Here is a 12,550-nt window from a genome sequence, read left to right on the forward strand (position 1 = left end):
TAATTAATTAAGTAAATATATGCTGAGATATACACATATATATGAATAGAATATCTGAAACCATATATAAATTTGCTCATAATGGCTCCTTGGGAAGTGGACAGACCACAGTGGATGAGATAATAAGCACCAAGCTGTTTCCTTTACTTTTTTTTTTTTTTTTTAATTTTATTGTGATTTGGGTGAAAGTCTACAGAGCAAATTCACTTTCCATACAGCACCTCACATATACTTTGTCTTAGGACATAGACTGCTGTTTCCCCCAGTGCAACAGCTAACCTCCCACTTATTCCCCATAGTTAGCTCTTCCCTGTGTCCTTCTCTCCCGTGCATTCCTGCTGCCCAAGCTGACTCCCTGTGCATACACAGCCCTTCTATTCTCCCATGATTGACCTCTCCAAGGAGTGTCTACCTAGTGTAAATGTTCACCTCATATGCCTGTCTTTTGTTTGGCTGGAAGCCATAGGAGTGGGTTAAATTCCAGACCTGAAGGACACCTAGGGGCCATAGTCTCAGGGGTTCCAAAAGACTCCAACAGACTAGCATTTTTTTAAATGATTTTGAGTTTTGTTCTACATTGTTCTCCCACTCTATCCAAGATCCCTACATAGATCCCCCTCTGAGTGGTTGACAGTGGTAGCCAAGCACCATCTAGTTCTTCTGGTCTCATAGTCCTATAGGCTGAGGATCGCATGATATACCAGTCACTTAAACTAATTGTTTCCATGCATCTCTGATTTTCTTCATTCTTCTTTACTCTGGACAAGGAGAGACCCATTGTTCAAGCTGCTTCTTAAAGTCAGTTGTAATAATAGAACTCCACACTTCCTCACTTGTCACAGATACTGGGGAGCAGGGAGTAGGATGGGGACTTGAGTAGTGCCTGAGTTTTGATTGCAAGTTTTCCACTTGAGAAGAACATACCATTAGAGTTGAAAAGAGACATCTCTTTTCATAACTGTATGTATGGGTTTTATTAATTAATAATTAATTAATCATCAATTGTTATATGCCTAACTTTGGTACATTCATTAATGCAACAAATTTTTATGGAGTGCCTACTGTGTGTGACACACCATGCTGGGCAATAGAGCTAGAGAAGTGACAAAACAAAGATGTCTTCATCCCTACAAACTCAAACAGAGACATTCCAGATGTAAGCGGGAAACCTGAAGGAGGTATATTGTTTACATGGATGCATTTGGTGTTATAATGAAAGTGTCCTAAGTGGGTATTATTATTTTTTTTTCTTTTCACAATGTTTTCTTTATTTTAGTCTCTTGAGTTATGCATTTTTTAATAGGTTTTTTTTTTTTTTTTTTTTTCAATAGTAATAGTGTCTTAATTGTGAAACATTCCAGGAAAAGTTTGCCTGGCTGCCTGGTGGGAACAGCCCACATAACCATCAAGTGACTTTGGTTACTAATTGCATCCATGTGTCCCAGATTGACACTGTTGCCCCTTAGTTTTCAGAAAGAAAAAATCTCCAAATACGCAATATTTTTAATACACACCTATATATTTTTGTCACCTGTCAGCTCATATGTTTGTTTTCTCCTTCACAGAAAAAGCAAAGAACAAAAAATCTTTCTCTGGTGTTTCATTCTTACAGTCCATATGATCACAAGGTAAGAGGATTATGTTATTAGTATATTGGGTAGTACAAACCTTTCTGAATGTGTAGCATTATTTTTTCCCAATATATTGTGGTTTTGCAATATACTTGCCAATTATATTTCAATTTCAGTTGACTAACTTAAATTTTCAACTCTTTAACCTTTTTAAAGAAAAGACATTTGTATTTCTGAACTAAAATATTTCTGTCTCATTCATATTAAAATTTAATTACATATTGTCATGGAAATCTCAATGGTTGTGAAAAGTATTTTTTGTTTGGTTGGTTTTTGGTTTTTTTCCCAAACACTGTAGTGGATGAACTTGGCTTCTAGGAATAGTAACCCAATCCACTGCCATTGAGTCATTTCCAACTCATCGACCCTCATCGGGTTTCCAAGGCAATAAGTCTTTATGGAAGCAGATTGCCTAATCTTTTTCCCATGGAGCACCTGGTGGGTTCAAACCGCTGACCTTTTGGTTAACAGCCAAATGCCTTAACCACTATGCCACCAGAGCTCCATAGGAATGGTAAAGATAATTGAAATATTGACTGCTAACCCTTGGTTCTCCATTGCTCCTGATAGAAAGTTACATTTTAAAATAAAAACCCTAATAAAATCAGTGCACAACCTTGTATCTGAAATATATGTTGCCAAGAGTTTGCTGCAAAAAAAGACCGAATATGTAATGAACCTCTTATACCCATTCCACAACTTCATAAATTCATGGCCAATTCTATTTCATCTATACCTCACACTTTCTACCCCTTCTCAATTTTGAAGAATTCCCAAACGTCTTTTCATTTTTAAGTATTTCACCGTATATTTGTACCAGATAAAGACCTTAAAAAAATTAAACAAACATTTTTAAGAAAATCCTTAACATCACATCTTCATGGGAAAGTATATTCAAAGATTTATGAAACTTCTGCAGAACTTCTCTGCCATAAAAGGTTCCAGTAAATCTGTTAATTTGAGGTGATTTCAGAAGCAAACAAAAAATCTCCACCATTGAAATGCTAGTATAAACTTAAATCTTTATCTATGAATTTACACGGAGACATGTGGTGAGGATTTTTTAAGTAGCCAAAATAAGTAGTGTGAAAACTTACTTTTCTCAGTTGAGAACACAGAGATGTCTGGATTCAGGAGAAAAAAAAGTACTGTGCCAGTTGTTCATAGAAATTACAAGCATTTGCCTAGCTTCTAGTGTTTCCATAGTGACCAGTTGCCTTAAGCACCACAAATTTGTAACGAGAGGTGCTTATACTCCATGTGACCATGGCGATATACACTACTAAAAATTATATCATTTCAAGTTACATTCTTCAAGTTAAATCATTCACTTTGCAGAATATGACAACTTGTTTGAAAGAGGCTGTGAGAGCCTGTTGTGTCTGACAATGCAGACGGAAGGTACAGGCTGATAACTACAGCAAGAGAAATGAGATTGGCCCAATTTCCCATAGCAATGTTGCCTTTTTCTTAGATGAAGCCATTTTAATTAACATAAATTCCACATTTAACAACTACACTAAAATGTCTAGGACAAATCAAAGGTTTTTCCTGACTTGTCTAAATTTTAGCCACTTCTAACATTTTTTTTTTTTTTATTCACAGTTAAGGGAAATTCCATTATGCTTTTATTAGAACTCTTAATGGAATTTAGCCATTTGCAGCTTCTACCGGCTTCCTCTTCATATCCTTTGTGGCAGTGTATCAAAGTCACCTCAAATTATTTTGGCTTCTCTTGTGAAGACTTGATTATTCTACAAATTAGTCATCAGGCAGTGAGAAATTGAATATGAATGCTAGATGGTTTTCCTTTTGAAGTTTGCTTTAAGATCAGTAGTAAATTATTGTAAGTAGCTGGACTACTTGATGAGTGATTTTTGAACCTCCCAAGGTTTGTTCTGTTGGCATCTTCTTCATTCTGTATGTGTGCTGTGAAGGAAAAGGAGAAAGTTTCGTTCTAGGCAGCTCTTGGTGCTTTAGTAGTGTCCACCCATTTTTTAAGGCTCTAACCAGGCAAGTCTAACTGTGTTACTTTTAACCTTGTCTCTGGTTGATTCCAGTGTCTACAAAGACTGGCACCACAAAGGAGTGAGTAACAGGAACTATTTTCTCACTCTTCAAATGTTGCTTTTGTTTTACATAAACAAAAGGACTGTGTGTCAAGTTACACTGTTTTTTTAATTACCCAATTATATTCAAACAAATTAGTCCTTTTGGGCAGATAGGTTCTAGTGTAAAATTCTACAAGATGTGGTTGAAATTGGTTAAACATCTGTTCAATGATATTTCTGGGGTGATCAATAGAAATTTCAGAAATTTCTTTGACCATGAGATGTTTAGAATAGTTTCAACCACATACAAATATATACATACATAGATACAGATATATATTTGGAGTCCTGGTGGCACAATGGTTAAGTGTTCCTTTGCTAACCAAAAGGTTAGTGGTTCAGACTTATCAAGTGTCTCCATGGGAGGAAGACATGGCAATCTGCTCCTGTAAAGATTCCAAACCAAATCAAATCCACTGCTATCGAGTCAATAAAAATCCCCATTGGGTTTCCAAAGTGGTAAATCTTTACAGAAGTAAATTGCCCTGTCTTCCTTCCATGGAGTGGCTGGTGATTTGAACCACCAGCCTTCTGGTTAGCAGTCAAATACTTTAGGCACTGTACAGCTAGAAAACTCTATAGAGCACTTCTACTCTGTTACATAGGATTGCTGTGAGTAGAAATTGACCCGATGGCACCTAGTAATAATACATATACTAGTTGCCATTGAGTTGACTCTGACTCATGGCAACCCTTTATGTGTTGGGGTAGAACCGTGCTGCGTAGGATTTTCAATGGCTGCATTTTTTTTAGAAAGTATGTCACCAGGCTTTTCTTTGGAAATGTCTCTAGTAGGTTCAAACCTCCATCCTTTTGTGATTAGCCCCTGAGCGCATTAACCGTTTGCACAACCCAGAGACTGCCTTTCTGTCTCTTTCTTTCTCTATATATAAGATCTCTCTCTCTCTCTTTCTCTCTCTCTATACACACACACACACACACACACACACACTGCCGTCAAGTCTAATTCAATACATAGTGACCCCTCCTTGGGTTTCCAAGGCAGTATCTCTACGGAAGTAGATTGCCCAATCTGCCTTCTGAGGAATAGGTAGTGGGTTTGAACCGCCAGCCTTCTGGTTAGCAGTCAAATGCCTTAGGCACTACACCACCAGGGCTCCCCTGTCTCTCTCTATATATATTTATATAGTGGAAATTTATATAAAATACAGGATTTCCACAATTTGATATTTGCTTTAAAAATAGTTTTAAGGAGAGGAGTGGATGGTATACAGTAAAATAAAATTACAATATGTTGCTAATTATTGGAACTGATGGGTTTATGGAGGCTCACTATTCTATTCTCTATATTTTTTTATATGATTGAAATTTTCCATAATAAAAAAAGAGAGAAAAAGAAAAGAAAAGAAAATATAATGCGACAGTCTTTTTTCAAATCTCTAGCTAAATTCCTTTTAGTGATTAATTTTTCCCTTGATGTAAGTTTGTACCAAAGAAGGAAGACTCAGCACTTCAGTAGGTTCATTATGCTGAGTCAACTCAGAAATGCAACTCCTATTCTAAAGTTGGTAGAATTTCCTGGGGGTTTCATGCAAATTATAGTGGGCCACTTAAATGATAGCCTAGCCTACTTGAAACTGTTAAAGCAGTTGTAATTACAAACATTAGTTAGTAGAACCCTTTTGTTCTCAGTGAGTCAGTTATAGTTGCTCTTCACTCTTCTTTTCTCCCTCAAACAAGATTGCTCCTGCCTGACCCCAACACAGGAAAGTCACCAGGTTAAACAAACTTGTTTGAGTGAGACCAGGTGCATTTCTTAATCATACCCTGAAGCCATTGTTTAGGTTGTAAATGGTCAGTTGGTTTGCTCATAAATGCTGTTGCAAAACACAAATAAAACTTAGAGCAAAATCTGCACCCAAAATGAGTCTTAAGGAAAATGTTTTTCGTTGCTGTCAGTAGGCAACTCTGTGTACAACAGAGCAAAATACTGCCAAGCCCTTCCCCATCTTCAGGATCACTAGTATCTCCAGTCCATTGTTGCGGCCTCAGTACTTTGACTGCCTTCCACCTAGGAGACTCATCTTCCAGCACGGCATCAGACAGTATTCTGTTGCCCTTCACTGGCTGATTTTCAGAAGTAGATCACCAAGCCTTGCTTCCTACTCAGTCTTAGTCTGGAAGCTCTGACACCTATCCACCATGGGTGACCCTATTTGTATTTGAAATACCAATGGCATAATTTCCAGCATCATAGCAACACACAAACCACAACAGTATGACAAAATGACAGACAGGAGCTAGTTAAGGAAAATACCTTATTTCTTTCTTTCTTTCTAAGAATTGTTGCTTGAGACTGAAAGAATTTGCTTTTGAAGAGTTATCACTAGTTCCATGTCTATGTTTCAAAAATGTTTTTAAGAATTTTTAAAATAAGGATGTGGACAGCAAAAAACAAGCTTGACCAAAGTTCATTCCCAATTATTTATGCTAATAAAAGAGTGCTTTGATCAAGGGAATCTGAAGCAGTAGGTACTCTGATTTGTATTTTATTTTTTATATGACTCCTTTCTCTGTTGTTTTAATCAACACATAATGAGCATAACTGGTAGTTTCTGAAAATACACAATTCTAACTACCAGGAAAGCTTAGAGTGTCAGAGGCTTTCTAGGTGACAGAAAGCCAACTTAGTTGAATTTTTTCCTTTGAATAAGTCACAGGTAATTTAGGGTAGGCTATAAAACAATTTTATTAAAGCCATGCAAATTGCCACATATTATGTCTTTGGCCCAAAAGAAATACTGCCATGAATGTAAGAGATGTCTGTTTCTTTTATTTATCAGTTAGATTTTTTCAGGATTATGTTTTCAGGGAAAATCTAAGTTTATTAGCTAAATAAATATTTATAATCTACCAGTGTCAAAAGATAGTATAAAATATGAAAATGTTGCAAAGAAAAGAATTAGAAAATTCAGTTTAGATCTATATAGACTTTTTAACATCTGGAATGTTGAATAAATTCTTAAACACAGTTAATTTGTGTGAATTAATAGATATGCCACTATTAAAAGGAGCTCTGGTAGCATAATGCCTAAAGCATTTGACTGCTAACCAGAAGGCTGGTGGTTCAAATCCACCAGCCAGTCCTCGAAAGGAAGGTTGGGCAATCTACTTCCATAGTGATACCGCCTCAGAAACCCAAGGAGGGGTCACTATGAGTCAGATCCGACTCGATGGCACATAACAACAACAACAACAACAACCACTATTAAAAGTGAGTCTTTAGAAGCTGGCCTTTTTATCTTTACTCTTTGGACTCTCATTTACAGAAAAAAACAATAGCCAACATGAGTGGTTCCCAGACTTTAGTATGCATCAGGGTTACCTATAGGATTGTATAACAGTTTGTTGGGTGCTATCCTCAGAGTTTCTGTCCAGATCTGTGGTGGAATCTGAGAGTTTACATTTCTAACAAATTATCAAGTGATCCTGAAAGTGTTGGTACAGGTACCACGCTTTAAGAACCACCAACATAAATAAAAAATTTCTTAGAAAGTGAAGGAGAAAAAAAAGTGACTCTCTAACAGATCATCATTATTATAGTTCCTATATTTTACAAAGTGAACTTCTCATTTTCTTTTAGTGACTATAGTTATTTTTATTTTTTCCTACATATTCATTTTTTTTCTACATTGAGGGGTCACTTTGACTCAGATTTGACTTGACAGCAGTGAGTTGTTTTTTGTTGTTGTTGTTGTTTTAATATGTTGCTTAACATCCACAATATGTTCTAGGACATTATGCAGTTTGGACATTGTGCGAACACCATACTATTGTATATAGGCAGTCAGGTACAATCCATAGTTAAATTATTGTAAGGCTTTATTATGTTAAAACTTTATGGGAGCAACCAGACAAAGCCGAAGAGTTGTATCCACTGGATACAGGAGGCCAGCCTTGTCAGGTATGCAGCCGGGCCTGGCAGGGCCTGCATCTGTAGCCACATTTCTGGGCACAGGCAGGACTGGACAGAGATTGGTTTACCAGTTCCAGGAGTATGGCTGGTGGTGGCAGCCCCAGCTGCTGTTGCTCTGTTGGTGCAGCTGCTTCTTGATCATGTGCAGCCACTGCACTGCTACCCAGAGCCAGGAGCCCACAAGCACCCAAGGGCCACCAGCATCTGCGGCAGAAGCAGAGGTGCTGTGGCCGGTGCTGCCCTGTGTCAAGAGTGAAAGGTTGCACGGCTGCTGGGCCAATAAATGAAGATAGGAAGAGATGCTGTGAAGATTGGAATGTTCCCTAGACCCCTGCTGCTTGTACATATTGGGGGCTCAGAGGTCTTTAAAACTGTTAGGGAGTGAAAAAAAAATGGAGAGCTACTTTTCCTTTTAAACATACACACACACACATATTATGGAACCACAGACATATATGCACTCAAATGACCAAATGGACATTAAGTGGCGCACACCTGAAAAGACATAAATCAGTGGATACACATGAGAAGAAGCTTCTGTGTTGTGGAAGTGAGTTTTTCTTTTTCTTGTGTTAACAGCTGTTATTTTCATTATTTTTCAATATTTGTAAACATATATCAGATGACCAGTAAACAGATTTCATATGTGTCAAAAAATAGCAATATATGAAGGTCCATGACAAAATAGCATGTGAGGAGAAAGAAAATGAATATTGATGTGTCACTCAACCAGTCTTTTATGGAACAATCTCAGCTATCTTCTACACAGCTCAGAACCTGCAAATTAGCCAGTATTAAGCAAGAACTGTCAAAATTACTGTTTAATTCTCTCTCGCACCTCATTTACTTCACCCCCTCATATACAAACAGTTCACTCTTTCTTTCTTTCTTTCTTTTAAATCAGTCCTAACAAATGTAGCTGTCTGGTTTCCCAAACCACAGTCACCCCTAATAGCAGTTAAAAGTAAGTGATTATTGCTTCAAGAAGTCACAGCTCTAGTAAGAAGTGACAGCATGCTAAATGAAAACAAGAACAAGGCCATAAAAACTATAAGTCATTAACAGAGGCACTCTTAAAGTGTACTGCCAGAGACCATTTAATTTAGACCTGAATACCCAAATATTAGAATCCATTTTAGTAGTCACAGGATAAATTATTGAGATTAATTTACATCAAGAAGCATGTTTCGTTTAGAAATAGTAGAGCTGTTGTCTTAGTTATCTTAGTTATGTTGCTATAACAGAAATGCTACAAATGAGTGGCTTTAACAAACAAATTTATTTTCTCATTGTTTAGGAGGCTAGAAGTACAAATTTAGGATGCTGGCCCTGGGGGAAGCCTCTCTGTGGGCTTTCGAGGAAGGTCCTTGTCTCTTCAACTTCTGCTCTTAGTTTCTTGGAGATCCCCATGTGTCTTGTCGTTTATCTTACCCGGTCACTCCTCTGCTCTCTCGTTTAATCTCTTTTATCAAAAGACATTGATTCAATAGCATACTATACAAAAACATTGTTCTACATCCTACTTTGGTGAGTAAGACCAGGACCATAAAAGCTTTTAAGTGGCTATCTAGATGCAATGGTGGGTCTCTCCTCATCAAGAGCAAAGAAGAATGAAGAAAAACAAAGATGCGTGGAAACAATTAGTCCAAGCGACTAGTACACTACGCAGTCCTCAGCCTATATGAACATCAGACCGGAAGAACTAGATGGTGCCCGGCTACCACTATCAACCACTTGAAGGGGAATTTATGTAGATCCTGGATAGATGGGAAGCAATGTAGAACAAAACTTAAAATCATTAAAAAAAAAAAAAAAAAAAAGACCAGGTGTGCTGGTCTGATAGAGCCTGGTGGAACCCCTGAGACTATGGCCCCTCGCTGCCTTTCAGGTCTGGAATTGAACCCACACCTCTGGCTTCCAGCCAAACAAAAGACAAGCATATGAGCTGAACATTTACATTAGGTAGATACACTCCTTGGAGAGATCAGTCATAGGAGAATAAAAAGGCTATGTATGCACAGGGAGTCAGCTCGGGGGCAGGAATGCATGGGGTGGAAGGACACAGGGAAGAGGTAACTATGGGGAGTTAGTGGGAGGGGAGCTGTTGCATTGTGGGAAATTGTAGTCAATGTCATGAGACACAGTGTATGTGAGCTGCTGTATGGAAAGTGAATTTGCTCTGTAAACTTTCACCCAAATCACAATAAAAATTTTTTAAGAAAGACATTGATTCAAGATATACCTGACACTAATCCTACCTCATTAACATAACAAAGACACCCCATTCTCAGATAGGATTGTAACCACAGCGATAGAGGTTAGGATCTATAGTACATATTTTGTGGGACATAATTCAGTCAGTTTATGTATGTAATACATACACACACACACACATATATACATGTTGTTATATGTATATGTGTGTGTATATATATATATATATATATATATATATAACTTATTTTTAGAAGTATTGGTATTTTAAGAATAAATTTATCTTTAAAACTATCTTAGGAACAGCTCATTCTTAATAAAGTTGAATAAATGAAGGATTACTGTAGAGAGTGCTTGAATGAAAGAGAAATAGGGTGATGTTAGTGATTGGGTAAGGTATAAAAAATTACTTGAGCATAAAAGTTGTGGGAAGTAGAATCAATATTTTCCCACCTTATTTATTTATATACTTAAAAAAAAAAAAAACAAACTCACTGCTGTCAAGTTGGATCCAACTCATAACGACACCTCCTTGGGTTTCTGAGGCAGTATCACTATGGAAATAGATTGTCCAGTCATCCTTCCGATTTATATACTTAGGTACTGTAAAAATGATAAAGTGTTTGAGAGTTATTTTAAGATGTTTTTCTCATAAAGATTTTTTTCTTTTCAGTTGCTATTGAATCATCTACTACTCATGGTGACCCCATGCATTGTCAGTGGCTGGTTTTTCAGAAGTCAGTCCCCAGGCCTTTCTTCTGAGGCCCCTCTGGGTAGATTTGAACTTCCAGCTTTTCAGTTTGCACCACTCAGGGATGCCAAAGAAAGATTACTCAAGGCATAATTTGGATAGAATAATTTTAAGTATCATCACAATGCATTTTTAATTGCAGAATTAAAAATACAAAAAATATTAGCATGTATTTCAGTAATCCCCATTTTCTAAGACTACCTTAAGAACTTTTGTTATTACAGGCACTTCTAGGAATTCATATCTGCTAGTGCACAATAAAATATATAATGGAAAATGTAAGGTAGTAGTTTTTGCAACCATGGGCAGAAACATACAGCACAAATCTACTTTAGAAGTCTTGACTTATACCACCCTCCTTTCTTCCTTAAGAGACTAGTCATCTCTCTGATATCAAGTTCTGTAAGTACATGTGTCATACCTCTTAAGCAAAAGGAGTAATTTCATTTCATACATTTTTTTTATATTGATTTACATTTCCCAGATAATTAATCAGATTTGTCTATGATTTAAGATAACAAAAGTCACTCCTTACAGCTCTTTATGTTTGAAAAATAAGGGTCATTTGACTTTGTCCCGAAGCAGCCACAGTATCGTCAAGCCTTCATTATCCTCTGTGCTTTAAGTAATGTAATGTAGCAACAGAGTGATTGGAGTTGTTCTTCTAGAAAGGGAGATGTGAAGTTGGATTCCTGCCTGCTGGCCCCTTTGAGCTTTGAGCTATCTGCTGTCTGGAAATAGCAAATTCAGTTTTTAATGGATCCGGCACTCTATGGCTAGCCAGATTTTCATGGCGCACATAGATAAAGAAACAACTTATTGATTTGGCATGTTGATGTCATGCTTAAAACAGTTCTCTGCAGCAGATTGTCCAAAGCCATTTGTGCACTTAACTCCATTCCCCATCTTTGGCAGAGACTAAAAAAGTCATTTTATGGATATTGCTGAATATCAGAAACAATTGAATAAATGTCCAATTGATTGTGTTTTCTTACTTTCATATTGACACATGTCCTTACCCTAAAACCATGCATAAGTTTTCACCTTGAAGCACAGGGGAATGAGTACTTTAGTAAATATTAAACCCCTTTCATTGCCCTCATTAACTCCCCTCTAAAGCCAAATGAATAATCCAATCTCAAAATTAAGGGCATGCCAAAGAGCTCTTTTGGTGTAAAATCTGTGCTTTCATTTATTAAAATATCTTCCCTCTCAGGGTGACTAGATAATTGTTACTAAGACATGCTGACATAGCTAAGCTGTTTTATGAGTTGGCAGAGTTTATCTCTAACCACGTTCTTGCTTCCTGATCTGTGTCTACTTAATCCTAAAGCATTTTCCTCACTTTTAACCCTCATTAGCTTGTGATCCAAGTTGAGTGTTGTTATTATATGCCATCGAGTTGATTCCAGCTCACCGTGACCCTACACTGCCAGAATGGAGCAGCCCCATCGGGTTTCTCTTGGCTATCATCTTACAAAGCAAATCGCCAGGTCTCTCTGGCGAAAGAAAGAAAAAACTCACTGTTGTCGAGTCGGATCTGACTCATAGAGACCCCTCCTTGGGTTTCCGAGGCAGTATCTTCCGTAGTGATACTGCCTCGGAAACCCAAGGAGGGGTCGCTATGAGTCGGGTCCAACTTGACAGCACATAACAACAACATCTCTATGGAAATAGATTGCCCAGCCTTCCTTCCGATGAGTGGCTGGTGGGTTTGAACCACTAGCCTTCTGGTTAGCAGTCAAATGCCTTAAGCACTATGCTACCAGAACTCCCCATGGAGCCACTGGGTGGGTTTGAATCACCATCCTTTGGGTTAGCAGCTGAGCACTTAACTATTGTGCCACCAAGCTTCCTTCTCAAGTTGAGTTGTTGTTGTTGTTGTTGTTTGCCGTCGAGTCGGCCC

General features: G+C 37.6%; 1 protein-coding gene across 1 annotated transcript in view; it reads left to right on the plus strand.

The window, feature by feature from the left end:
- The window catches only part of CDKAL1 (CDK5 regulatory subunit associated protein 1 like 1), a 1,058,601-nt gene that overhangs the window by 875,832 nt on the left and 170,219 nt on the right, over nucleotides 1-12,550 (plus strand). Inside the window, exon 11 of the mRNA XM_007952396.2 lies at nucleotides 1,566-1,628. Coding sequence (XP_007950587.2) covers nucleotides 1,566-1,628 — 63 coding nt within the window. The remainder of the gene's footprint in view (nucleotides 1-1,565; nucleotides 1,629-12,550) is intronic.

The sequence above is a fragment of the Orycteropus afer genome, unplaced genomic scaffold (genome assembly GCF_000298275.1).
Source record: "Orycteropus afer afer isolate SDZICR_OR568_19922 unplaced genomic scaffold, OryAfe1.0 scaffold00012, whole genome shotgun sequence".
NCBI classification, from domain to species: Eukaryota; Metazoa; Chordata; class Mammalia; order Tubulidentata; family Orycteropodidae; genus Orycteropus; species Orycteropus afer.